Source organism: Anarrhichthys ocellatus, unplaced genomic scaffold (genome assembly GCF_004355925.1).
Source record: "Anarrhichthys ocellatus isolate YVR2014 unplaced genomic scaffold, GSC_Weel_1.0 scaffold12, whole genome shotgun sequence".
NCBI lineage: Eukaryota > Metazoa > Chordata > Actinopteri > Perciformes > Anarhichadidae > Anarrhichthys > Anarrhichthys ocellatus.
The window spans coordinates 6,820,359-6,847,197 of NW_022280042.1; the positions used below are offsets into that span (position 1 = coordinate 6,820,359).

General features: G+C 46.2%; 2 protein-coding genes across 4 annotated transcripts in view; both read right to left on the reverse strand.

Annotated features, from left to right (window-relative positions):
• Window positions 1-1,191: 1,191 nt before the first annotated feature.
• atp5pf (ATP synthase peripheral stalk subunit F6) lies at window positions 1,192-3,631 on the reverse strand. Its single transcript, XM_031852368.1, has 4 exons — window positions 3,048-3,631; window positions 2,372-2,541; window positions 1,737-1,861; window positions 1,192-1,298 (listed from the first exon to the last, which is right to left on the reverse strand). The coding sequence occupies exons 1-4, from the start codon at window positions 3,165-3,167 to the stop codon at window positions 1,270-1,272; spliced, it is 444 nt and encodes a 147-aa protein (XP_031708228.1). The 5' UTR covers window positions 3,168-3,631; the 3' UTR covers window positions 1,192-1,269.
• A 2,321-nt stretch (window positions 3,632-5,952) lies between these two features.
• appa (amyloid beta (A4) precursor protein a) overlaps window positions 5,953-26,839 on the reverse strand; it is a 24,701-nt gene continuing 3,814 nt past the window's right edge. Inside the window, exons 2-17 of one of the 3 annotated variants that reach the window (XM_031852361.1) lie at window positions 18,117-18,284; window positions 16,847-16,976; window positions 16,567-16,679; window positions 16,245-16,435; window positions 15,579-15,907; window positions 14,470-14,637; window positions 11,954-12,087; window positions 10,909-10,983; window positions 10,664-10,813; window positions 10,294-10,422; window positions 10,101-10,200; window positions 9,077-9,289; window positions 8,927-8,980; window positions 8,405-8,496; window positions 6,852-6,998; window positions 5,953-6,380 (exon numbers count right to left, since the gene is read on the reverse strand). In XM_031852361.1, the coding sequence (XP_031708221.1) occupies window positions 6,279-6,380; window positions 6,852-6,998; window positions 8,405-8,496; window positions 8,927-8,980; window positions 9,077-9,289; window positions 10,101-10,200; window positions 10,294-10,422; window positions 10,664-10,813; window positions 10,909-10,983; window positions 11,954-12,087; window positions 14,470-14,637; window positions 15,579-15,907; window positions 16,245-16,435; window positions 16,567-16,679; window positions 16,847-16,976; window positions 18,117-18,284 (2,295 nt within the window). In that variant the 3' untranslated portion in view covers window positions 5,953-6,278. Of the gene's footprint in view, window positions 6,381-6,851; window positions 6,999-8,404; window positions 8,497-8,926; window positions 8,981-9,076; window positions 9,290-10,100; window positions 10,201-10,293; window positions 10,423-10,663; window positions 10,823-10,908; window positions 10,984-11,953; window positions 12,088-14,469; window positions 14,638-15,578; window positions 15,908-16,244; window positions 16,436-16,566; window positions 16,680-16,846; window positions 16,977-18,116; window positions 18,285-26,839 lie in introns of all 3 variants that reach the window. The other 2 variants (XM_031852360.1, XM_031852362.1) reach the window with 2 other exon arrangements.

A 26,839-nucleotide genomic window follows, 5' to 3' on the forward strand; every position in this document is an offset into this window, starting at 1 on the left:
GTCATGTTAAAGTACAGTATGTCATATTTTAATATATCATCAAAAATATTAGTGTAGTTTGCTAGAAAAAGTCATAAAATGTCATTTTGTAGTATAATATAGATGTTCATTCAAAGTATTTTAAAAAGTCACAGTATAGCTTGTCAGAAAAATGTACTAATAAAGTTTGCACTCATGAAAACGTATTTATTGTTGCAGTAGTAATAATAATACATGTATGTGATGCATTTTCTAATGTTGTCCTTCTCTTCTTCTCTCCTCAGCTGAGTGCAGACTTTCCAGACCAGACCTGAGGATGACGGGGTTTCTTCTCTTCACTGCACAGCAGCAGAAGAAGAAGACGTGGGTCTTCTTCTGCTGCTGTGCGGTTACTCTGAGATCTAAATGAGTGGATCAAATTTTGCTGTGCAGCTAAATTTTTAATAAAACCATTTCCATAACCCTCCGTTCATTTCTCTGAAGAAATGTGATATGTAATAAAATGTAGGGATTAAAGAGATTAAAGCCTTTAGGTGAGAAGAATAAGCCTCACTTATGTCAAGTCGTACATCTTCATAGAGTATTTAACTTCCTCATCTTGGGTGTTGGACCTTAAAATTCACCGCGCCACGGGATGGAACCCACAACCTCCAGACTCCTGATCAGTCCTCTATCACCCTGAGCCATCGGATCTGACACGCTGAGCTGCTGCAGCGTCACACATTCACTCTTCTCTGTGAAGCGCCTTCAGTTTTGTTGTTAGTGTTTCAAATGTGTGGAGGAAACAGACTGGACCTTCCTGAAACACAGTTAGGGTTTCATCCTTTCACCTCATGTTGTCACGCATCACTAGTGTCAGCACTTTCACTCAAAAATCATAAATCACAACATCAGGGGCAGCTTAAATGTACAATATACAGGATTTGGTGCATTAATATAGCAACAGACAGCAGTTTGCCATATAAAGACATCGGTTCGTAATGTCTCAAGTGGAGAATGTGTGTTGTTACCGTGCTTTGGCTAACTGATGACCGCCGCCCTACACTGCTCTCATAAACACAACTTACTGACAACACAGCCGTGGAAGCGAAGCACCCACCCTACGGTTAGCGCTGTTAGCACAGTAACAGCCGTCGGCCATGTTGAGAGTCGTTCAGAGGCAATAGATAAACTCCAAATCTCATACCAAGTACCTTTAGTTGACAACCAGTGTATCATGGTTCAATCATTATCTTTTTATTAAATACAACATATGTGTGACATGTAGGAGATGTACAACATGGACAGCATTCACTTGGCCGCTTCTTCAAGCTTGGGCTCTGGAAAACAACAAAGAGAATCATTAGTGATAGTTGTTGGTTAGAGTTTTGAAATGAGACATATCGCAGCTGTACAACACATTACAAATACTGGAAATTAGATTTAAAATCGAGACCACTAGCTCGATCTAGATCCAACAATACAGTGAAGCTCTAATGAAAGCTTCGTCCTGCTTTGACAAGTGTCACTATGTGCTATATATAGACACAGACAAAGCCCCATTACAGCGAGCCTCTCTAGTGGCAAAGGAATAAATATGTATGAGAGGGAACTGTTAAATAGTGTGCAAGCAAGAAATCTCTGAATGTCACGTATTTAAAAACAGTCAAGTCATTTTAAGAACATCTTATTGGAATTTCACAGCTGTGGCTGATCACAATTCAGGATTTTACCCACTCACTCACGGTACACAATGTAAACCAAAAGCCCAAACTGACCTGTGAAATGGATATCGGGGAACTTGGCGAGGTCTCCTCCGCCGTAGAGCCTCTGCAGTTTGGTTACCTCGTCGGTCACGTTCTTCTGGTAAGCTGGTCCGGCTTCCACAATGCCACCCGAAGACCTGGGTGAGCCAAGGCATCAAATAGTGTTCAATAGATGAGCGTGACAGCGATGATGGAGGAGATGTAAATTTTTTAAGGCTAAACTCTGAGCTTCTATCTTTTAGGGATGCAGCAAGAGAACGACTCATTAAGATGTGGTTGGTATGTTGTGGATGTTGAGCTCCTCGCTGCCTCATCCCTTGCTCAAAGGTCGCAACTGTTATGCCGGAGTCGTGTCCAGCCAGTGGCTTCTTCAGCGAATATGCTGCTGGTTACTGCTGTCTGAGATCGACCGCAAATGACCTGACACAATATATAGCCAGCGCAAAATTGATGCAACACAGGGGATAAAAATCGTCTACTGCCATCTGCGAATGTACCTTATTTGCCGATGGCAGCCAACATGGCGAATATCGACAAAACGAGTCACCCCTACTGTCCTTATATCTGGACTCTTATCCGTCCAACCTCACACAAAGTATGGACATGACATGTGGGTATATGACAAGAGTTATACATCGGCTACTGACTTGCTCTTGGTTTTGTAGTCCCGGATCTTGTCCAAGAACAGCTTCTGGATCGGGTCGAGCTCCTTGGCCCGGTTGAAGAGGACCGCAGAGAGACCGATGTTCCTGCGCAGGGTCAGGCTCACGGCGGAGCGCAGCGCGGAGGACAGCTGGAATAAACGGTGTAGCGCCATCTGAAGGAACAAGAAAGCCCACACGGTCACGTTGTTATCTGGACAACGAGCTGTGCGTTGGTTAGCTGGAGCAAATAACCATTAAGCGCTAGCATTGCTAACGTTCAATTAGCTGCTGTTGTACCTAGCTAACTATAGCTGAATGACTTTGAATTGACTAACATTAGTTACATACTTTACAGGTGCCACGTTATATTGTTACTTATAATACTTAAACAACTATTTAGTTGCGTCTCAACACCATCGTGCAAAGTCGGGTTCATTCTAGCAGCAAGCTAAAGATCTTGTGTTTGCTTCAATCACACTTAACTGCTAACACCTGCTAATGCTAACATGCTAAGATAGCTTTAGCTTTCAAGTGTCCTCCGTCGTCTGCAGTAAGCCATGCTAAAGTAACACTCACTAAAGATGAGGACATGTATTCGTCAGTATGTACAGTTATGACAAATAGGGCACAGTTACATGTTTAATTGCATTTGTTTTAAAACTCAGAAAACGCTACTCACCTTGGGTTTGACACTTTCAGTACAAGATCCAAGTGTGGATGGATGACCGCGGTGGATTGTGGGAGTGTTGTGGAATTCGTGGACGTCAACATGGCGCCACCTTTGCGCAGCGCTGCGCATATGTAGGTTGACCTCACATAACACCAAATTATCCCAAATCGACCAAAGCGGAATATGCAAATAAAAACCATTGAATTTAAATAATTGTTTTACAACATCTGTTGCAGATTGACTTGTGATAATCACACCAGAAGGCACAGTGTAGTATGGGCATTTTATTAACCTCTGGAACACAATCTTCTACTTTCTCCACTGCAATTGTTATCCCGGACATGTTACTTTTACTGTATATAATTTCGCCATGGGCAAGGTCAGGCGCCCCAAATCGAGTAATTAGGGGTTTGGCACCTTGCTCAGGGGCACATCGGCAGGATAGGATAGTCAAGTGGATTGCAGTCTTCCCCCTGATCTCAAGAGTGTGGATGTGGTCCACCTAAATCATAGATTTGACTTCAGTTTAATGCAAAGTAATTTAACTTTTGGTAAGAATACCTAGGTTCATGTGTCATGAAGCCCTCCGATGTGTCCTTGAGCAACACACTGAATCCCGGTCAGCTCCAGTGTGCAGTTTTATGTCTGAGACTGACCTCTCCTCTCCTTCAGAGTATCATTTTTCACATCGACACCTTTCCATTTATTAATACCAACGATCTAGACGCCAAATTATTAGAATAAAACACAGTGTGCGTTAAACATCAAAAACACAAAGACACAGCAGCTGTATGTACATTCAAAACTTTATTATGGAATACAGTGTAGAAAGCGGTTTCCCAGTCAATGCAAATGGCCTGCACAATATTACACAGTGGAAAACGAAACCAATATATAACCCACAGAAAAAAAAGATAGAAAGAAAATCCTGCTCCCTCTTCTACTCTACTGCCCTCTGTTGGGCTTCTAATGAGCACACTCTGAAAACCAAGGACCCACCCCACTGCAGCCTCCATATGAACACCATTTCCTCACAGATCTTACTCGCCATTATTCACAGAGTGAGAGGTGACTATTTCTTTCCATGTACTGTTGGTATGGTGACAAACCATTAACATGAGCTGACTGAATGAAGATGAACGGGAGACTCATATTTCATCCCTGCTTTCACATCCCTGCCCCTGACTCGCTTGCAGCTCTCTCAATGGTGAACGCCTACCATCTATATACAGGCACTGCCTCCGAGGAGTCAAGTGTGCGTTGATGGCGGAGAGGTGAGCAGCATGCCTGGAGGGAAAGGAAGGCAAAGGAGGGAGGGGAAAGGAGGTGCTGGGGAGGGAAAATCCATTATATACACAGGCTGGCTGGCTATCCATCTGGAACTGCAAGTCATTTCCTCTCTACCTTGCCCTCTTTCCTCCTCCTCTCAGCACTCCACTTGTTCTACCAGCAAAATGATTACCAAACCAAAAAATAGACTGCGTCGGCTTACAACTGGACGAAACACCAGACTGAGAATGACAAAACATACACGCAGAGATAATCCTAACCCATCCCCCATGCCGGATGCCTCACATTTTTTTCTTTCCCTTCCCCGCTCCCTGTAACCTTCACGCCCACAACCTGCCCTTTTCCAGAAACAAAGCAACATGAAATCAACAAAAAAAAAAAGCAAAAATAATAGATATATTTATATATAAGGGGGTGATTTCTGAGAGCCCCTATGCATGAGGATTTTTAACACAATATATTTCAGTGAATGAGAATAATATACAAACAGAGATGAAGCCAGCCCCCCTCCTGTAGCTTCAGGAACGTAGCATGGTTTATAAAAGAAAAGAAAAGAAAGAAAAGACATGAGGAACACACTTAAAGTCCAAAATCACAGATCTCTTTTAAATGTGTATTTTACATGATATCAAAGCAGAGCCCGTTCATCTAGATTTATATATATTTTTTTCCATTGTTTGAAGTCACGTGATCACGAGAAGATACTAAATGTACAATCTTGCTAGAATGACAATCTATACGTGAGGAAGGATCTCAAGAGAGCAGCGTTAAGATCTTGGTTGGTTTTTTTTTTTTGTGGTTTTTTTCTCCAAATCCTGTTGTCATTGTTGTCATGCACTACATAGGAACAGCTAAGACTTCAGCATTACTTCAGTAACATTACACGCAATTTAAAAAAAGGACTTTACATCGGTTGACTTTTTTTTTTTTTCTCCTCCGTTTTCATTCTTTTTTGAAAAACAAAACCTTGAAACGAAAAGAGAAAAAACTCGAAAATAAAAACAGCTCATTCAGAATACATAATTATTACCGTCGTCATCAACATATTATCATCAGCATCTCCAAATATCCTTAAGAGCCTTGTGTGACTTAACACAGCCCAGCTATCGTAAGAATGCCGAAAGAAAAGAGGATGGAGGGGAAGGATGGAGGAGGGAGGGAGGGAGGGAGGGGGGGGGGGGGGGGGGGGGGGGGGGCCGGGCTAGGGGGGGGGGGGGGGGAGGGGGGGGGGGGGGTACTCCAGTGTAGACTGTAGAGTGAGTGCAGTAGTGGTGCAGTTAGTGGGGAAACAATGGACTTCATTTAGAAAAATAAATGTGCCTGATTTAAGCCTACTTTCATCATATAATCATTACAAAGAATATGATAGAAACAAATGAATACGTCCAAAGTTTGAATAATGATTTCTGCAACCAATTTTTGTAAATGAGGCCCAGGGTCAGCGTGCGCCTAAAATCCCACTGATCAGCGGTCAGATTTGCCTACACAAGTCCACACCTAAAACTGTCCCACGCCCAAAAATAATCCCGACTATGCACTGGCCCTGAATCAGCGTGGAGAGAAAGCGCTTCTTTCCCCGGAGAGAGGGTTTGTTTCAAAGCGCTGGGCGGGGCCTTTTTTCTCTTTCCGTACGTCAGCAGGCCCAGACGGAGCAGCGAGTAAAAACGCCTTTCTTTAATTAAAAGGCGTCTCGCTCCGATAAAGTGAACAGACATGGTGCAAACTGGCTCGGCCACAGTGTCCGCCCAGGCAGAAATGAAAGAAAACCCTGGCTACAGTCGCTCCAGCATGGTCGTAACTGACTGTTTCAGTCACTCAATGATCTAAGACACACTGCCTTGTGGAGACATGGGGCTATTCGAGGAGGGGGTGGGGGTGGGGGGGGGTTGGGAAGGAAAGGGGGGGGGTTGATGTGTGGGAGGAGATGTCTGTGTACATGTGACAGTCTCCTCAGTTCTGCATCTGCTCGAAGAACTTGTAGGTCGGGTTCTCGTAGCCGTTCTGCTGCATCTTAGACAGGTGGCGCTCCTCGGGTGTGACGGCAGCGTCCACCTGGAGGGGAGCCAGAGAGAGAGGGCGGGGGGAGGTCACACACACACACACACACACAGTGTGTACAAATGTAAAGAATCTACATTTTAAGACCTTTTTAATGCCTCCTGGAAGAGTAATCGGCAAAAATAAAGAAACACGGCTGCCATAACCACCACATTTTTTTTAATTAAACGGCTAATGGAAGTTCTGAGTGATAAATGAGGATAATTAGAAAAAAAGAGGCAGGAAATGAATTGTTAACTGGCATTAATCCCATCAAATTTAGTGAGCAGAGTGTACAATACCATCCCAACTCGACATTTTTAAGCCTTTTTTTCAGACTCTGACAACACCTCATCCACAAATACCCACGTTCAATACTGACGAGCAGCTTGCACTCACACGTGCATGCATGTCACACACCAGATTGACGGGCGTCTAGAACAGCTTGTGCACACACACACACACACAACCACACGGGGGGGTCACCTCAATGACTCCGTGGTGGATGGAGGTGTACTGCTTCTTCCTCAGCATCACCAAGGTGATGACGATCACGGTTGCTATGACGACGCCTCCAACCATCAGGCCGATGATGGCGCCCTTGTTGGAGCCCACGTCCTCGGCGAAGAAGACCTGCGGGGAGTTGAAGGACAGGTAGTTTGTCACGTGACCGATCGGAACCAGCGGGATGGTTTTTTTCATGGACTTTCAATGCACACCAAGGACTCTCATTGTGCACCATGCACATTATGTGCACGTGAAACTGCTGAGTAATGAGTGTGCTTTCAGCACAGCAGGCCTGAGAGTTAATTGTGCTTAGATGGTTTGCATGTTACTTCTCCCAGAGATCCAATGTGCTTTTAGTCGCTGCGTCTACTTTCATTCCACCATCTTTGAATATCACTGACGGAGGAGAATGCGGCTGACATTCAGAGTTACAGCCCATTTACTCCTGTTTTCGTCTACCCAAAGCGTTTTGCAGCGCATGCTGTGCATAATTACCAGTACATTTCCGAAAATGTACCTGTTTTTGTCATTAGAGAGGCATATTTAGCTCGAAAACAACTGCTGGGGAACAAAGACGCAACACATAAGAGCGCATCGACAGTCTGTAAGGCGACTTGTTTTTGAGGGTTTTTTTTTTTCCTGGTGGAGAATTTTGGCCGTCAGGTGATGTACAGAAAGCAGAGCATAAAGAGACACTGATGCAGTATGACTCAGCTCCAACACAATACTAACACACGTGATTAAAAAATAAAAACAAGCAAGGATTACGCTGCTCTGTGGAAATAAATGGAAGCAAATGGCGGCTTCAGAAGGGAGGAAAGCAACTCCTGATAACTCCACCTATGCTGACGCCAGCAGGGATAATGGGACGGAAACCTTCTCCACCACCACTAAACTGCAGATAATCTTACAACACACAGCTTGACTTGGAAACACGGCTACCTCTGCTCGTGTCAAACACTGCAGCGAGTGTGGACTTAATTTCAGGCTGGCGAGCCTCCTCCAGATTAATCCTGCAGAACGCTGATTGGGGGTTACGGTGAATATCAAATGAAGGAGTTGACTCAAAGAGGCAGCCTGACACACTGGCTGCTCATTGTGAATGCAAGAAATGTGATATGTAATAAAATGTAGGGATTAAAGAGATTAAAGCCTTTAGGTGAGAAGAATAAGGTACGCGGATTTGGATTTGACAGAGGACGGATTGAGGTTTTTGTGCTGCTATTACAATACTGGATGAGATTAATGAATGAATGCAGAACTGGGTTAGAGCCTGGTAACGTTTTTAGCACCTGTGGGTGACCAGAAAAATACATGCACAACTAAACTTAACTCAGATCAGAGGAATTTAGAGAGGAGCAGAAGTGTGACGCACCTTTGTGTGTACTTATGGAAAAAAGAGGGCAGAGTGCAAGCCTGCAATGTGTCAGTGAATTCACCTTCATGCTTGTGTGTCCTTGTCTCTGTTTAGTCTGCAGATACAAATGGATCGGTGAATATCAAATGAGCTTGCTCTCCGTTTGTTTGTTTACCAGTTTCTGGTGGTGAACTTCGTATTCGGTGCTCTGCCTGTCCTCGGTCTCCATCCGCAGCTCAGGAACAGCTTCCATCTTCATTCCAGTCACTGGCAAAGGGAAGGAAAAGGACCATCTATTATGGATGGTGACACTCAGCCGCTTTCCCCTTCTCAAACTCACTTGATAAAGCGGGACGGACAGCGGCATGAATTGAATACAGCACATATATAGCACAGCATTAACAGCACAGTATAGACTCTGCATTAACAACCCCAGCTAACGCCTTAATGGAGGTCAAGTGGAGTTGGCTGTGTGCAAACAATGGCGGAGAGATAATGGAAAAATACTGTGCTGACTTTATTGCAAGTCTGTACTTCAAAGCAACCTTTAAGAGGAGACATTACTTAACCAGAAGAAATATTTTATATTATTAGCCTGAAAGCTACTTTAGCGTAGCAATAATTGTGAAAGTTAACATGCAACTTTAGCCATGATCTGAAGCAGTGTACAATAAACTTTTTGGACAACAGTACCAACCTGGCCGTGTGGGAATGCCTCTGTCAAGACTGGGGCGAGACTCAACTGGCTCAACTAGAGAGAAAGAAAGAGAGAGCAAATACATTTTGGGTGTTTTTTTGTCAACTTTGAACCAAAATGTAACCGACAACCCGGTGCTTCAGGAAGTACCCTGGTTCTCAGTGTTGGGCTGGTTGAAGCTCTCAGGGTGGACGAAGCCGACTCCCCCCAGGCTAAGTGTGCCCTCCTGGGTCAGCAGGTCGGTCTGGCCGTCCCCCATCTCCTGGTCGGGCATCAGGGCGTCGTTGCCGTAGCTCACCCTCACGTCCGTCTGCAGGTTGGCCAGCTGCTGGGCCATCTCCATCTGCTCCTTCTGCAGAAGCTCTGGACGGAGGCATGAAGGAAGGAAGGACAGAGGTCAGAGGACACAAGTGAAGCGGAAGTAGACAGAGGGAAGGAAGGACGTTTCACTTCATTTATCAAACTTCTTGTATCTTATCAGTTAGTTTCACCATAAAATGCTCCCTATGGTGAAAATATGACAAACGAAAGAATAAAGAAACGTACAAGCGTTTCTATTTCTGCTTAAAGAAAATATTTTATCCCATGCAAGGACCCAACTGTTGCTCAATCAGGAGGGACAGACAGCCTCCGAGAAATGTTATAGAACATGGTGCTTTTTCTTCTGTGTATGTTTGTTCCTGTGTGTGTTTTGCCGAGGCAGCACAGACTGTGACCGTCTCCGAGACAGAGACACAGATGGCTGCGTGACGCACTCAACTCTCATAAACCCAAAAACCCCACAGAAACCTAGCGAATGCAGAAGCGGGAGAGAGGGAGGGGATTTATCTTCCTGGCGAACAGTTTCATTTGACTCCGAACAGAAGAATTAGGCCAAATCCCTCCCGTGCCCTTATCAACAAAAAAATTGCATTTTTGGGGGAGCTGGTATTTGGAGCATTCAATCTCTCCACAACATGTAGCACAATCAGGACACTGCGTCTTCTAATATATCTTTCTCATGCCAGGGTCAACAGTCACATTTGTATTGTCTTGTCTCTCTACCGACACCGCTCTCTCAGCTAAAACCACCTTTCCATCTTTCTCTTAGTTTCTACTATGAATTGGATTCTATTTTTATGTATAAGTCATGTTTTAGAGTGAAAAACGAGTGTCTTAATTGTCACAAACTCACCAACTTGGTCCTGGATGTCGTCGGCCACACCGGGCACCTTGTAGAGAAGTCCCAGAGACTGGTTCATACGCTCCTCAATGACACGCAGGTGGGTCAGCACCTTTTATACACACATAGACATAAGTAAATACAAAGCTGCATCAGCCTCTTCATAAAAAAACAACATCATTTACATGTCAAATGATAAGGCTACCTGAGGTCTGATCTGCGCGGCCTTCTTGGGATCCACCATGCGGACGTGTTCAAAGTGTTTGAGGGTGTGCTGCCTGTCCTTCTGCTCCGCACGCACATACTTCTTCAACAGGCTGAAGACGTGGCGAGGCTGCAAAAGACGATGACGGATGGTTAGGAGCGGAGGAAGGACGGGGCGATACGTTTATATACAGGGTGGATCAGAAAAACAAAATGTGCAAAACACAATCCAAATCCAGTCAGTGTTACATAGACGCAAAGGACAAACTAAGCAGAACACAAACTTTATGAATATTCATGTTTTGTAGCAGGTCAAATCAAATCAGAACAAGCCCACCAATCATCTGCTGAACTGTGTTTATATAGCGTACCCTGGGTGGGTCCTGCTGCAGCGCCGTCAGGTAGCTCTCCAGAGCCAGGCGGCGGCGGTCATTCAGCAGAGCCTCCACCCGGGCCATGTGGGTCTCCACCAGCTGCTGCCGCTCGCTGGCCGCCTCCTGCTCCAGCGCCTCCACCTTCTCCTGGAAACGCTGCACACATTGCAACATATAGGCAACATGTTTCACAAACAACCGTCGGGCGGTTTGATGCATGTCCTGTATGTGCATGTATTAACCTGGATGACGGCCTTCTTGTCTGCACGGGGAAGATTCTTAGCTTCCCTCTCGGCCTCCTCCCACTCTCTCATCACCTGGGTACAACAAATTGAATGCAACTTGTCAACCTACTGTATCTCTGCACATGTGCTGCCCACAGGTTGATTTTACACTTGAGTGAAACATCTTTGCTCTTTTCACAGCTGTCTAAATGGTAGAAAATTTGACATTTTACATGGCTTTGACATCTGGGCTGCAGTGGGGGGAAAATATCAGCTCCTTCCGGTCTGTGTAAATAATCCTTTCTGATTGAAAATGTTGAAATGGTGGAGTGTCTGCTTTTCAAATCACAAGGGGATTTACGTGCCAGGTGAAAGTGCAGCGTGACGAAGACAGCAGAAGTCCCAAATCGACAGTTTCTGTTCCCTTTTTGGTCAGCTCCGTCCGCTCTGACTCACTGGGTGAATTCTTTAGTTCAACCCAGGCCTTTACCAAACACATGACCTCAAGAGTATCTGTAAGGATGAAGTGAACTGTGTGGAATCCGATGATACTGCGGCTGTAGCTACCCACGCAAGAAAAGCTATCTAGAGCGGTGCACAGACTCTGGCAAAAGAAAGGAAAACAGCACTTTTAGAGCCACTAGGTTGTTATTGCTGCTGTCTGGAGCTTTGAAACTGTGACATTGCTGTGGACCATCTGGCTCTCTGCCGGAGCGCGAGCCGGTTGATTAAAGAACACAATTAAAGCTGAATTGGCTCGGTCGGCTTACCCGGGAGGGATTAAAAGAAAAACGCACCTATTCGTTTTTACTTGACACACCCTTTCTCCCTCCTTTTTCAATTCATGGGGAAAACCAATCTTTGTCCTCTCTCTGAAACAAAGAAAATCCACCTCTGTTCTGCCTGCTCAGCCACCGTCACGGATTCATGTGTTCACAGTGACTGCTGATGAGCTTTCAGTCTGCTGAACTGAAACATCAACATCAAAAACATAAAATCCTCCCTCCTCATTTATTCCTTTCCTTCCTTCCTTCCTTCCTTGCTCTCCCCTCTCCGTCAGTACCTGGGACATCCTCTCGCGGTGCTTGGCCTCCAGGCTCTCTTTGGCCTTCTGGAAGTGGGCGTGTTCGTTTTCATCAGCAGGCGTCTCCAGGTAGTGGTCCACGGCGTCGGGGGAGCTGGGCGTGGCTGTGGGTACTGCATGGAATGGAAGTAGAGGGAGAGAAAGAGGAGGCAGGAGGATGAAAACACTTCATCTTTTTACTGCACGCTTTTATTTGGATGATCTGGGGACTGGCTCCGTGTTTTGAAAACACAAAGCCTGAAATGGGTTAATAGGGTTAGTGTGAGATCGGGAGAGAAGGAAGATGAGATAGCAGCTGTAGCTGGAAGCCAGCACCCTCCAAAAAGCAATCAAATGAATGCTTCAGATGACCCGTAGTCTTTTGTAGAATAGAGACAAAACCCATCTTTAACTTATATAACTTCATTCAGAGCGTGATGCGGCTCACATGCCAAAAACACCGACGCTGGAATGCATCCTCTGGGCTCAAAAGCAGGGACTGGATTTTGGTCGACTTAGCAGCAAGAAACAGAAATGGACCACATAAAGCGTGAAACCTGGATTTAAATCCGTGGAAAGTTGATTATCTTCCACAAGTATGCTATCACAAGTGGTTGGTGGTACGTGGGTGATTCTGTGTGTGTGTGTGTTATGCGTGAAGGTCACACGTCATGTGAAATCGGTTATGTCTGATGAGAGCGCATGACTGCACAAGACACAACAACAACGGAGAGATGTTATTCACTTTGACCTAAGCCGAGTGCTTTTGTTGTGCTCCATTCCTCAAAATCATTGAAGGATCAGTTCTCCTCAATTAAGATTTCTCACTTACCTCCAGTGGCATCATGCAGATAGTTTGGTTATTTAAGGGGTTTAGAGAGAATTAGTTCAATTAAGTACAACTTGTGTCCTTGTTACTCTGGATAATCCCCCAAATACACTCAATGGTTTTTTATTTGTGTGTTTTGTCGTGGGGGAAATAAGACACTGCGGCAGTTTTGCACCTCCACTATACTCAGCGGAGCAGACATCCCCAAACCTAAGCACGCATGCACACACACTATCACACCTAAACACACACCGTGGATACAATTAGATCACAATATAGGGAGATGGAGATAGCATGACTCCATTTTGCTGCGGGGCAGATCGTGCACTTCCTGTCTGAGATGCGGACACACGCGCGCACACACACACGCGCATATATCAAGCGAGGTCACTGAACCTTACACAACACTAGAATCAGCATCAGAGCCAAACACTTAAACCGCCTTCCGCTCCCCATCTACAACACAAAACTCCCCTCTGTGCACAACACACACACACACACACACAGTAATGAAAAAAAAAAAAAACAAAGCCAGAAGGTTGGCAATCCAAGACTGAGCAACTATTTGAGATCAAATCACTTCCCTTTGTGACTGAATGATCACGTCTGGCTCATCAGCAAGTGGCGAGAAATACTTGTCCTTTTCAAAGCCTTCGCCTTTAAGAAACGCCTAAAGGCCAAATATAGCAACACGGTGTGAAAACCATCACGCAATCGTCCTTATTTTCAGCCTCGCCACCGATAATCAATCATCACAATGTGACGCAGTGTGCAGGAGTATAATGACGCATTGATGAGTATTTCCTTACCGCTACCGAGTGAACGTTTTGCATTTTTCAAAATTGCAGCAGGGTAATTTGACATCTGATTGAAGCGGATGTAATGAATTAACCAGAACAATAATGTGAGCCTGCAACACGTCAGCCATGTAAAGGACAAGGTGCAGCGAGGTGAAGATTATCGCTAAATAATTCCTGCATGGATGGTGTTAAAACTCATATTCACGTTAAAGAAATAGTTTATGCCCATGAAACGACTGTACTCATGGAAAAGACAGAGGATGCTCTATAGGACAACAACGCTGTACCCATGGCTAGAAGATTCTAGCGTGTCATTAAGCCTTTAACGCAAACTGTCCATGAAAATTAATCCTCTGTTTCGAAGCGCTGTAGTTGGAGCGTGTAGTTTTTGGTGCCACGTTTCACGACTTAATCCTAATGGAAACCAATAAATGCAACTTATTCTAAAATATCAAACCTCGTCACAGAGGATTCAGAGAAGCCATGTTGTAATACAGGATTTCTTTACATGTCTCCAGCTCTCGAAACAAAACTCGGTCCAGTGGTCCAAACTGAAATGTACTGCAAAATGGAAATGCCTCACAAATAGAAGGAAAGCAGCAACAAACTGAGCCGAGTGCGACAGTGAAGGGAACAGGCAGCGTACAGACGATCAGGTCGGTGACGTTAAGGATCCACGAGGGATTAGTCTGTTTTTAGTGCAAACACATTTATTTGTGACAGACACGGAGAGACGGCAGCGGGGAAAAGGTTAGCTAGGAAGGGAGCGTTTAGAAGAGAAGCACGCCGAGCAAGAAACTTCTGAGCATCTGGCGGCTTGGAAAGACGAGGGTGAGAGACAAACCCGGCTGCTGGGCGAGGGTTTGCCGCTGTCGGGCGGGACTTACTGACACTGCTGCAGACAGACAGGCAGTACTCCTCTGAGTCAAAGTTATTCCTGTTGCCTCCGCAGCCGCCGTAGATAAACTGAGCACAGCGGCCCTCCTCGTGGTCAAAGTACCAGCGGGACAGCATGGCCCGGCACGGACCGGTCTCTGCATTGGCCCAGCACACATCTTGGAGGACACACACACACACACACACACACACACACACACGCACGTCGTCGTCACTCACAAAGCAGTACATGGCCACAAAAGGCTCTTCAGCTCACCAGACACCATGTAAGTGCCTCATTTGTGGAGCTGTGTGAAAAATTGTCTCGTCTGTTCACTTGTAAAATATGCCACTTAAATCCAGGGACCTATCAAAATAAAATGCTTTATGTCACATACAGCAGCATGTGAAGAAAGCCAGGTTTCAATTTACAAATTTAACAATAAAGAAACAAAGGCGGAACAAGCAGTTCTGACTCTAATGGAACGTAGCTAATGAACGCTGTGGGATGATAGATGAGCACAATAAGAAAAATGACAGCCGGGAAATTAATTGCTGGGGAACACGAAGTTCAATTGTGTTTAGCAAAGCATAAAGAATTGAGAGAGAAGCACGTTTTTTTAATGTTGTACAACTAAGCTTGTTCCACACTAATCTAAATGAAAAGAAACCCGTCCTCTGATTAAAGGGACAGTTCACCCCAAAATCAAAAATACATCCTCTTCCCTCTAGTGCTATTCATCCATCTACATTGTTTTGTTTAAATCGCTTTGGACTACGATAATGGGACTATATGGTACTCGGCTTGTGGTGCTCAAGTGCCCCAAACATATTTTCTTTCATGACCCAGTAATCCACAGACCTCGTTGTGAGCAGTTTCATGTAGGAACTAGTTTCTTTCTATTGAACTACACCCAACAACCGCATCACTGCGCAGTAGGAAGTATGCAGCTACTACCATCTACGTAGATAAATAGCACTGCAGGTACGATTGATTTGGGGTGAACTGTCCCTTTAAAAGAAGACCTCCAGATAACCCGATTATGAAAACATAAAGCGGGGTCTATTTATAACAGAAGACGAGAACCAAAACTAGACACGCGTAAGAACTGCTCCTCACCCCTGACGACCTCTTCCACAGACTCGGTGGTGGTGGTAGTGGTGGTGGTTGTCATGGCAACATTGGTGGTGGGCTCGTCGGCGTCATCGCCATCGTCGAGCGTGTCGACGATATCGTCGTCGTCTCCCTCCTCCTCCTCCTCTTCCTCCACCTCATCCTCCTCTCCGTCTCCATCCTGGTCGTTGTCCAGCACGTCCTCTTCCTCCTCCTCTTCATCGTCATTTTCCTCAGCCACATCCTCCTCCTCTTCCTCCTCTTCCACGTCCTCCTCTACCACAGATGGTCTGGCTTCCTCTTGCTGCTCCGCTGGCTCTGGCTCCCGCAGCATACTGGGAGGGAAGCAGGGATGGAGAGAAGAGGGGAGAAAGGGGAGGGAGGGAAAGGGAGTAAGGGGACATATGGAGAAAACAAGAGCAAATGGGTGGGGGGGAGGAGAGGTGAGAGAGAGAGAGGGATGAGGAAATAAGGAAGGCAAAGAGGATGAATGTAAAGGAGGGAAGGACAAAGACTTTAAATTACAACCAACCTGCAGTTTTACTTCAAAGGAGAGAAATACATCCTCATGGCAAAGGTTGAAAATGAAAGTGGCAGTATCTCATCTGAGCGCTGATGTATTACTCCGCTGCTGCCTCATTTATCCGTGTATGCGATTGTGTGTGTGTGTACCTGTTGTCGGAGTAATCAGTCTCCGCTCCACCCCACCAGACATCGGAATCATCAGCGTCCTGCTCGGCGCTGTCGGCGTCGCGCTCGGCCTCAGCGGGACAGCACACAAACTCCACTCCTCGGAAACGGTCGATGCCGCACGGCAAAAGCATCCCATAGTCGTGGAGATTCATGGTCCTGTCTCCGCAAGACTGCGCAGACACAGGACGAGAAAGACACACACACACACACACACACACACACACACACACGGGCAGAAGAATCAGATCAGTAACTGTCCCTGCTAGTCGTTGCAGCAGCGTTGGTATAGGCGTGTGCTCACCTCCTTGGCCACGGTGTGCCAGTGCAGGTGGCTCTCACACTGGTCCATGCGCTCCTGGTGCAAGAACTTGCACTTGTCAGGAACGAGCAGGGCGTCGCTCACAAACTCTCCCACTGCAGCAAAAAAAAAACCCAACATCCATATTTATAATTCATACACAATGGGCAGCTTCAGCCCTTTTGATTGACTGAAGACACATTTCGACCAACACTGATGGCTCCCGTAGAGCATAACTGGCTCCCAACTCCTCGTCTGTAGTAAACACATATGTGGGACTCACCCAGGCAGCGGTAGGGCACCACGATGTGGATGTGACTGCGACACTGCTTGCGTCCCTTCTTGCACCAGTTCTGGATGCTGATTGGCTGGTTGGCCTCCACCACATTGGTAATCTGGAGCTCTGGGTACACCTACACACACACACACAGTATTATATTTATCGTAAACGAGACGAAGCTGAATTTTTTGTTTGTTGCATTGCAGCTTTCCCGGTCTCTGCTTGGCAGACTCGACTGTGTTTACCTCCATGTTCCTCTCAGCCAAATGCATGACATCTTTATCGCGACACCCCCTCCTACGTTTTCTCTCCTCTAATGCCTCTCCAAATGCAGAGGAAAATCATAGTAATTCCATATCATAAAATTCCATTCTTGGTTTCTTGACACTCGCATGTCACCTCTTCTATTTAGGCTGTGTTGCATGTGTTACGTTCGGTTAGCTTTCACGCCGCCGAATTAAAAGCCATCCAGAGCATTTAAAGGGAAGTCACATGGACTTAAGCAGCTTGTTTACTGAGCCGAGTTCCGGCATCATGTCATCCTGCCAAATTGGGGATTTTGGTGAATAAAAACAAATCTGCTTGCAGTTCCTGCTTCCCACTCATGATGGACTTCTGTGCTCTTATATTCTCTCAAACCAGCAACAACAAATTCCTCCGCTCTAATATCCTCAGCAGTTTGTGCTTTGGGTTAGTTGCATTGGTTTTGGTACCACCTCTGTTTGAAAATTGTTCTCACTCGCCCAAACATACCAAAAAATTAAACTGCTAGAAAAGGAAAATGAAGATCGTCTAATCCTGCTTGATGCACTGCTACCCGCTCAATCGGTGTAATTTGCCGAGAGACTCAGCTTGATTGCTAAAATGTCAATTATCAGACCCAAAACATCCAACTAAAATGCCATGACTGTAAAAGTTTATCGTCTAGGCTTATTGCACACTCAAAACAAAACAAACACTGGGCAATTACAGTTTAAGTATTTCATATATCGCAGCATACGTGGCCAAATGAGAGCCGTTTTCAAGGCATGTCGCGCACTAAAGATGATTTCAAATGGTCTGAAATGACTTCTCTAACCCCTGCTGCAACCTAAACGACACTGCCGTTTTACCGTCACACTATTACTGTTTGTTCAATACTATCTGACATTCACCTTTTCTACACCCCAGAATCATATCAGCTTTAAAGGGTGGATGAATATGATCCTGTAGTATCAGGCTTAATTAATTCCACGGGGGAAATAAACAAGTTAGACCACTCCCAACACTTTACCTCCTGGCAGTACTGCAGGATGCCCTCCTTGGTGCCGATGCAGCTCTTGGTGCCCGAGGGGTCCGGCTCCCACTTGCCGCTTTGCACGTTGATGTGCATGTTGAGTTTGCCGCAAAACATGGCCACCTGGGGCTCTGCCAACAGACCCATAGAAATATCTGTAGGCACCTAGGGGTGGGGGGGGGAGAGACAGGCAAGGGAGAGATTTAATGAGATGTACCGCTCATGTCTTCTGGAGCACTTGCGCTGAAAAATGCAAGACGGATGCAATTAAATTTCATTACTCAGATAGAGGGGGAGGAGAGGAGATTAGCGTGTTAGATGAAAAGTAAGATGAGGTAAGCTGGTTTCAGGAGAGAGAGAGAGAGAGAGAGAGAGAGAGAGAGAGAGAGAGAGAGAAGCCAAAGATGAGGTGTTGGCGAGAGGAGCCCAGGAACAAATTCTCCTCCTCTCCCGATTCTATTCACATTGTGGGTTTCATTTCTGTGCCCCTATAATGAAACTCTTAACAGTGCTAGCATCACGTTCAAGGCCTCGGTTCATGTTTGCCATCGGGTGTGCAAAAGATCTCACTGAAAGATGCTGGGAGAACAGGGCACAAAAAAGGGATGGACATCAAAAATCAATAGCTTTGGACGAATAAATTGCCTCAAACAACAGGCCTGGAGCAATCCAACACACCCTCTGTTTATGACGTCCACGCACAGGCACACACACACCCACTCAACCTCCATGTGCAATGCCATTTATGGGAAGAGTGTACATCTCTGTGCCCATGCTGGCTTTCTCATAGATGGTACAGTGTTTATATAACCCTCTGTTGATTCATTTTGGGTTTGTTTCACAGAGAGCAAGCTGCCTGCAGGCAAGGGGAGGGTGTGTGAGCAAACATGTGTGTGCGCGACAGAGAAAAGCCCGCCTTTGGCATGAATGTATTAATTGCTGTGTTAATTTCTGTGTTGGTTTGTGCATCTGCGTGTGCGTGTGCCATTGCTGTCTGCCTGCATAAGGAGGTTTTGTGCTCCCTTAGGAGAGGAGGTGCAGACAAACCGCTGAATGTCTGCATTGTACTGGCAAATGAGCTAGAACAAAATGGGAGGGAATACAGGAGGGGGGGCGAAAAGAGAAGTAGAGAGAGAGAGGGACTGTCGCCATTGTGTGCTCCCTAATCTTGTTAATGGTTTTGAAGGCCCTGGCAGGCAAACAAATGTTGTTTTGTGAGATGGATAGCATATTTTTTCCTCCAGACTTCATTCTCTCCAAACAGCCGGGGGCATAAAGTCCTCATCCAATCTGAGAACAGCTAAAGAGGGGGGGGGGGGCATCGATGTAGCTCAATTTGAAGTTGAAAACTCAAGTGTTTGGATCGATTTAGCGGGCATGTATCTGGTGCATCGGGGGAAAGATAAACTCTGCCAGCTTTCATTATATTGAATTTAAAGATATTGACAGAATTTACTCACTTGGTACAGTCAGCGTTCTCTGGCTATTATACATTTTGGAGTGCACTTAATATTTTGTACAGCCTCCATAAGTGAAACTGTTGGCGGGGGTTGCGACAGCTGCAAAATATCAATTATATTCACAAACTGAGAATCTTTTCTATTACAAATTAGTGTGTCTGTCATTTAACAAATTTTCTACTTTTAAGAACGTTCATTAATCTGCTTCGATGAGCTAATGGTTCACATTTTGTCACGTAAACACAGGCTTTGTTGTCATGCATTCTAAACAGCTGATATGGAGCATATGATCCCTCAATAACATCCTCTAAAGATCACAGATCAGCTCACACGTCCACGGGTCGTACATGCACCAGCAAAGTTTGCAGGTCAACATGCGGTAGCAGGGAAATCAGTAAATCCCTCCTCGGCTCTAACACATGGCAACTTAACACTGGTGGCAATCAGCGTTGACACCGGGCCATCTGCACCTCGTGGGGTTATTTAGAGGTTTTGCAGCTCGATTCCCACACTACCATCTGTGAGTGAGGAGTGCCCGCGGGGGAGCAGATCCGATCCCGTCCCGCTCATTAACAGTTAAACCCAAGGGCCAAGTGGGAGCGGAAAGTTTTCAAATCTTTAAAAAAAAAAAAAAGAAAGTTGTGTGTGCTCTCTTTTAATTAATTAACTTTCCCGGTGCCCGGTTTCATTTTGACCTTATCCGCTCACCCTCTGGCCTCTCTCTGTCGTTTATTGAAAGAGATAAACCAACTTCCTCTCTGCTCGAGGCACAGGTAGTTAAATCGGAGCCAACTGCTCGCTGACATTCTAATTCTTTGTGTCGTCCTCTTTTGGCTGGCAAATCATATCCTTGCCAATCGCTCCTTCTTCTCCTTCCTGCGTCTCAGCCTTTCCACTGCTATCTCTCCACCGCTCTGTCTTCTTCTGAAGGAGGAGGGGGAAGAGGGGGGGGGGGGGGGGAAATCAGCCAAGCCTTCGCTGCAAGCTTATAAATCAGAGTCCCAGGATGGTGGCGGAGGCAGGGGCAGGAGGAGAAAGTGAGAGGAAGAACAATAACCACAATGGCGAGAGACGGGGAGAGATTGGAGAACAGATGAATTGGACAATAAGCCTTCGGGCTCGAGCAGAAGGTCAAGCGCTCTGTGAAACCGAAAGAATGATAGGGATGGAGGGCCAGGGACGGAGAGGGAGGCTGATGGAAAATCACGGAAAGGAAGTAAATGGGAAAAGATTGGTAATTCTGGTGTCAGAAAGAGGAATTTGTTAGTAGAAAAGAACGAGTGCGTCTCCGCTCAGTTCAGCTCAGTGCCGGCTTCGTCAACATTTCCCAAAAGATTCTCAGTGGCAGCAACGCCACTGATTATACTGTGTGCAGAAATAATCACTGCAATCACGACGGGAGAAAAGATAAGACCGGTGAGAGGAAATGGCTTCTTTTTCTTCAATGCTGGGAAGCTAGAATCTACCCTGAGCGAGCAACAGATGGACTCAAAGAAAAGCCAGACTGACAAACGGTGAGACACGTCGGCGGCAGAGTGGTAGACAAATGTATATTGCAAGAGGAGACACCAGGCTTCCCTCTTCTCCTCCTCTCTCTGTCTTTATCCTAGCTCAGCCCTGGTTCACATTACTGCCAGTCTACCAGCCATTCATCCTGCAGGGAGGGGAAGCAGCAGTAATCTGGGCACTGAGGATTAGCACGGCAGCCTGGTCAGGAGAAATATCCCCCTTTGGTCTCAATCTGGCATGATAGCCATCGCCGGAACGACGGGGAGTAAGCTAAGGGGAGAGGAGGCTGATGCTCCATCAGATTGACCCCTGAGTCAATTAAGAACCCCCCCTGTCACATATTGCTTGGTGTGCTACTTCTCCCCCAGCACCAATTACAAGGGATGCAAATAAAACCCTGATCCATTAAAAATGTTCTCCAGCTTCTTGCCGCTCTTATTAATCATACTAACACGTGGGGTTGACAAAAAAAGGAGAGCAAAAAGTTGCAGTGGAGAAAAGCTGGCAAAGCCCGAACAAATTCCACCATAAAAATAATTTAAGGAGGGTAAGATTCATGCCGGTGTTTTGCTGCGCTACTTGCAAAAAAACGGGGCAAAATCGAGTCAGTCACGGAAAGAGAATACAGACTTAAGCTACTGGGCCTGCTGACCCATATGGGACCACAAAATTAAGTTGCAAATAGCCCGTGTCCAAGTTGTTAAAGCGTGGCATGCCATGATGGCTTTTAAACTACACAAAGCGTTCAATGTCCTCATAATAATTTGAGGTTGAAATGGAATTAGTTTTCCCCCCTGAGGGAGGCTCATAGAAGGAAAACAGACACAAAAAACACACAAAACAGACAAACCGACAATCTAATAATGTAATGCAATAACATCCAAGTTTGTAGTACTAAAGCGATTAAAGTCAGATTATTTGCTACTGCAATTTGATAGAGTGGTTCGCTACTCCAACTCAAAATATTCAGCCAGAAAAATCCTTTATCGTCTGAATTTCTGCCCCTCACCTCTCAAAGGAGAGAACATTCTCATCGATCAATGCAGCTGCGCAGCACTCCCCGTGTGTAGGAGTTTGTAAGACACAATAACTCTTCTTCTCCCTTTATGTAAATTGCACCACCATTCCCATCTCACAGTCATTTTGCAAAGGGACTGTAAAATGTGCTGATATGTGTGAATGAGCCCGCTTACTGCTGGCGCCCCTCACAGATGAGATCGGCGGCACTAAAGAGCAGGAGGAAGATGTTTATTACCCATTAAATGTAAATGGGGGGGTTGTCAGAAAGAGAAATATTGCATCAAACGCTTACAAACTGCAAATATATCCAGTCTACACACACACACACACACAATCTTTGAAGTGTCCCCCCATGGGCGCTGGTCCTGCGGTGCTATTAATTGTGCAGTCTTATCTGAGTGGTCCAGGCCTGCCATGGGGAGTTGGAGGGAAGGTGGTGGGGTGTGTCTTAGATCATCTCTCATCCCACGGGGGGTCTCCCCCGGAGAGCGAGATGTGTCGCAGGAGCCACACACACACACACACACACACACACACACACACACACTTTTGGCTAAGTCCAAGCTAGCAGCTAACAAGACAGGGCTCTATTGTCTGGGCTGGGACACACCGAGCTACAAGATAATGTCAACTGGTGGCACGGTGGTGTGTGACTCAGACACACAATCACTACGTCGACGAGACAGAGAAGCATCTCCTCCCGCGAGTGGCAGTAACACAATGCAAATAAGGCCTTTATTGTGTTATCGCTGGCAGCCCTTAAACATTTACGAGCGGGATAACGTGTTATGCGACACAGCAAACTTATATTGCCTCGGTCTGGGTCATTAATCAATCAATCGCGGTGGAATCGAGCACCGGGCCGGCTGTCTGCGGGTTGTTTACAAGACGCGTCGCAGTGGGGAATTTGTTTGCTTAGCTTGGGGAGGATGTGTGACGGTGGAATTCGATAAGACTGGCGAGCAGGCCCTGCTGTTACTTAAAACCTTCAGATCGTCTTTGACTGGACTTAAAGTGAGACTGCAATGCTATCCCACTCTGGTGTGTGCGTGTGTGTGGAAAGCGATCCGTGCCTGATTTAGTGGGAAGTGTGTTTCACTGATTACAGGGCAGCCAGACCCTCCTTCCTTTTCCCCCCCCTCCCCCCTCACACGCCTTGCCGGACAAAAGTGCAATTACAGAGCAGATGTAATATCAGACACAACGCCTTCATCACATAAATAAACACACGCGGGGGCAAAACAGGAGCTCTGAATATGTGAAAGAAACAAGGAAATAAACATCTGGATGTGGGATGCATTGACTCAAGCACCTCAAGAAACACAGCATGCATCTCAGATCTATTGTCAGTTTGGGAAAAATATCGATCTCACTTGTTGGGTTTAAAAGGTCAAACTTGCACAATGAAACCATTCCTTCAAATCAAACGACCAATCAATGAAGTGATCCCCCCCCCTCACATTTAGAGGATCTGTCCGTGTGCACACCGCCACGTCTTTTATTTCTCCGTCTCAAAAAGTTGTCATTGAGTTTGTGAGGTTAGTTTGAAGCATTATCTTCATTCACATTCGATGGGATTGTTGTTCTAACTTATGCCCATTTAATTTCTCTCAATGTGATGGAGGGACTCTCAGTTTCCTTAGTAATAATCACCATGGATACAGAGCCTGCTCTCAGCCCCCCGGGGGAACGGCCTGTTATAACCCCCCTCTGTCGTCGCTGTGGCAACCCGAGGCAACGCCATTATCCAAGTCACCTGGGAGGAGGAATTTCATCAGCAGGGTTGGTGCTTTTGTGTGTGTGTGTGTGTGTGTGTGTGTGTGTGTAACCTGCATGTAGCCGGGCGTGCATGCAGGTGCGTCTGTGTCCCGTAAAGCGCAATGGCCGGCTCATTCAGTAACGACCTGCTAAACTGCCTCTGACCTCAATGGTATTCAACTGGGAGTCACCCGACAGTGGGCCGCCAATATACACAGATGGAGCGGTGATTGCTTGCGCACGCACGCACGCACGCACACGCACACGCACACGCACACGCACACGCACACAATGAACTGTGGCTACTGGGATCAGAAATTACACAAAGCTGTTGACAAACATAGCTTAATAACGGCTGTTTTTTCAACCATTAAAACCTCATTTTTGCATCATCATCATCATCAGGTCGCAGCGTCATACATCATACATGCATGTTGGCCCTGTGGTTCGATGCATACGTGTCAACCCTACACTCATTGTCTTCAAAAAGATTCAACATCTGTAGCAACAGCATCGTCATTCTCCCATTATAACTCGACTTAACTAACTTTCCCTAATGTCTTTACGTGCATCAATAAGGCTGTAGGCAACAATTTTTGTCCTCAAAAAATTCCATTTAAAAAAGGCTGGTACCAGAAGCCTAATAGCCTGTTTATAGCTGCATACAAATGATTTACGGCTGAATGTGAGCTCATCCGTGTTGCTACTAGGAGCCACTGTGAATCAGGGCCCTAGGGTGCTGATGGGAGTGTTATCTGGAATTGTCATCGGCGGTTACGAGCACCTCCTCCGGGGAGGGCCGGCAGGTAGACGGGAAACACAGTCAGTTTAATTCTAAATCAAATGACTCGATGCTAAAACAAGGAAATTATGATTAATACCAGCTTAACAAGAGGAGAACATTCTATTTCCCAAATCCAAAATCTAAGCGACTTGGGTTTTTTTTTTTTTTTTCTTACAGAGCACACTGTCGATTCCAACATGAGGGATTTTCTAAACAATGGCTTCCTACCGCACACACGCACACAGCTAGTTCTGCTGGCGACTGTAATAACACAGGAAGTCCGCCTCCCTCACGGAAGACAAACAGGAAACAGATCCAGAAATAGCAGGGCACCGTCAGTAAGGTCCATCCATTTTCTGACGCAAACCTCCATCTCACCCCTCTCTTCTCGCACGCACACACACACGCACACACACACACACACACACACACACACACACACACACACACACACCTTGGCATTTCAAACAAGTGTTCCAATTTCACACTTGGACTCCAGGAGGACTTGTCATCTGCAATTGATGGCGAGTCGCCCGACTCAAAGAGGTAATGGTTTCATAAACCCTCCGAACTGTGACTCTCAAGCCGAGGGCACATCAGTAACACGCTGTATGGATGACACAGCGTTTCAGGGAACGAAAAAAAAATAAGGCGAGAGTGAGAAACTGCTCTGGTGGAAAATGGTAAAAAGGAGGGGGCGACGGAGGAATGGGTGGGAACAACACACAGCGGCCTAATTATAGTGCAAGTACCAGGCACCTGGGGGAAGGCTCCAACGCTATGGAAGCCCTGAACACCCAGGACGGGGAGTGGAGACATGGGAAAGAGACAAGTGAGAGGACGGGGGGGGGGAGATCATTTCTGTAAGTGGAGCAATATAACCCTCGAAAAAATGAGGACCCCCCCCTCCCCGTGGGTATTTTTGTGTCGATGGAGGTGGTGAAACAAAAAAGGACTTCCACAAGAAACCTTCTCAAGAAGATTCTTAAAAATAACGAGTCGGCAAACGTCTGCAGGAATCAGAGCTGCGGCGGGGCAAAGCGGCGTCTGAGTGTGCATCCGTTTCATGGAGATGGAAACCAGTAGAGGAAGACAAGACCACGGAGAGTCGAGCTCCACTGTGGTTCCAGGAAACATTTACACGGTGGAAGAAATGCTTTGTGTTTGGTTTTGATGGAAGAGCTGACATTTGGATTTGTTCATTAAACTGCTGAGATTAAATAAATAAAAAAGTGCTTGTTCAATTCTGCTCAGACACAAAACAAACCATGCAAATACTTAATCCAAAACCACCAAGGGACATACTTCTAATACCCCTCTTTTTGAAATGGCAGGAACATGCTTCAGATGGAGGCCATGTGTGTATGAATACAGTGCGTGTGTGTGTGTGTGTGTGTGTGTGCGCGCAGCTTCCTCGCTGATGAGGTGAACGCTACTCGATGCTGCCGAGTAATTGCGCCGGTCGGAGCGACTCGTTCCCCGGCTTGTTATTCACATTCCGTACCAACAGCTGCTTACTCAGCAGCGGTGAAAGGAAGAGCACTGCTGATATTTACAGATGGAAAATAGCGGTGCGATGGTGATGAACGGAGATTGACTCTAATATGAGAAGTGGGAGGGAGGACGGGGCGTTTCCCCCGGCGATTGTTACGCGTTTGACCCAGTAGAGTGCGATACCTAAGCGACATCTCCATCCAGGCCCTCGCTGTGAATCAGAAAGTTCTCCGAAGAAGCTTCTTATGACATCAGATACTTGTTGGATCTAATCTCACCTCCCGGCATTCATCCACAGTATCTCAGTCAGAGGCCAGGTTGCACTGCACAAAGCCGGCCTTTGAGCTACGCAGTGGCCTGTTCCCACTGAAAGCAGCGCTGCCAGATTCCTGTCATGCTTTGAAATAGGGGCGGGGGGGCTACCTTTCAGTAGGAAAACACGGTATGGACGCACAAACTCGGGAGTGTGAGGATGCCACCAAAAACAAAGAGACTAGGAGAAGAGGGTGACACGGAGGAGGAAGCAAAGTCAAACAGGCGAAAGCATCTTCGGTGTTCACGAGAGAAACGGGAGCTGCTCCAAAACACAACGAGCGCACCAGCGTTATCCTCGTGTTCAGGGACCATGACGACCGAAACAACAGTATCAAAAGGTCAGGAATTCTTTTCTCCAGGACAGACAGAGGAGGGGGGGG

Excerpts from the sequence above, each read along its gene's own strand:
- atp5pf (XM_031852368.1), bottom strand. The coding sequence starts at position 3,167 with ATGCGCAGCGCTGCGCAAAGGTGGCGCCATGTTGACGTCCACGAATTC. Across the intron at positions 2,542-3,047 it reads CTGAAAGTGTCAAACCCAAG|ATGGCGCTACACCGTTTATT; the intron begins GTGAGTAGCGTT and ends TTGTTCCTTCAG. Across the intron at positions 1,862-2,371 it reads GACTACAAAACCAAGAGCAA|GTCTTCGGGTGGCATTGTGG; the intron begins GTCAGTAGCCGA and ends TGGCTCACCCAG.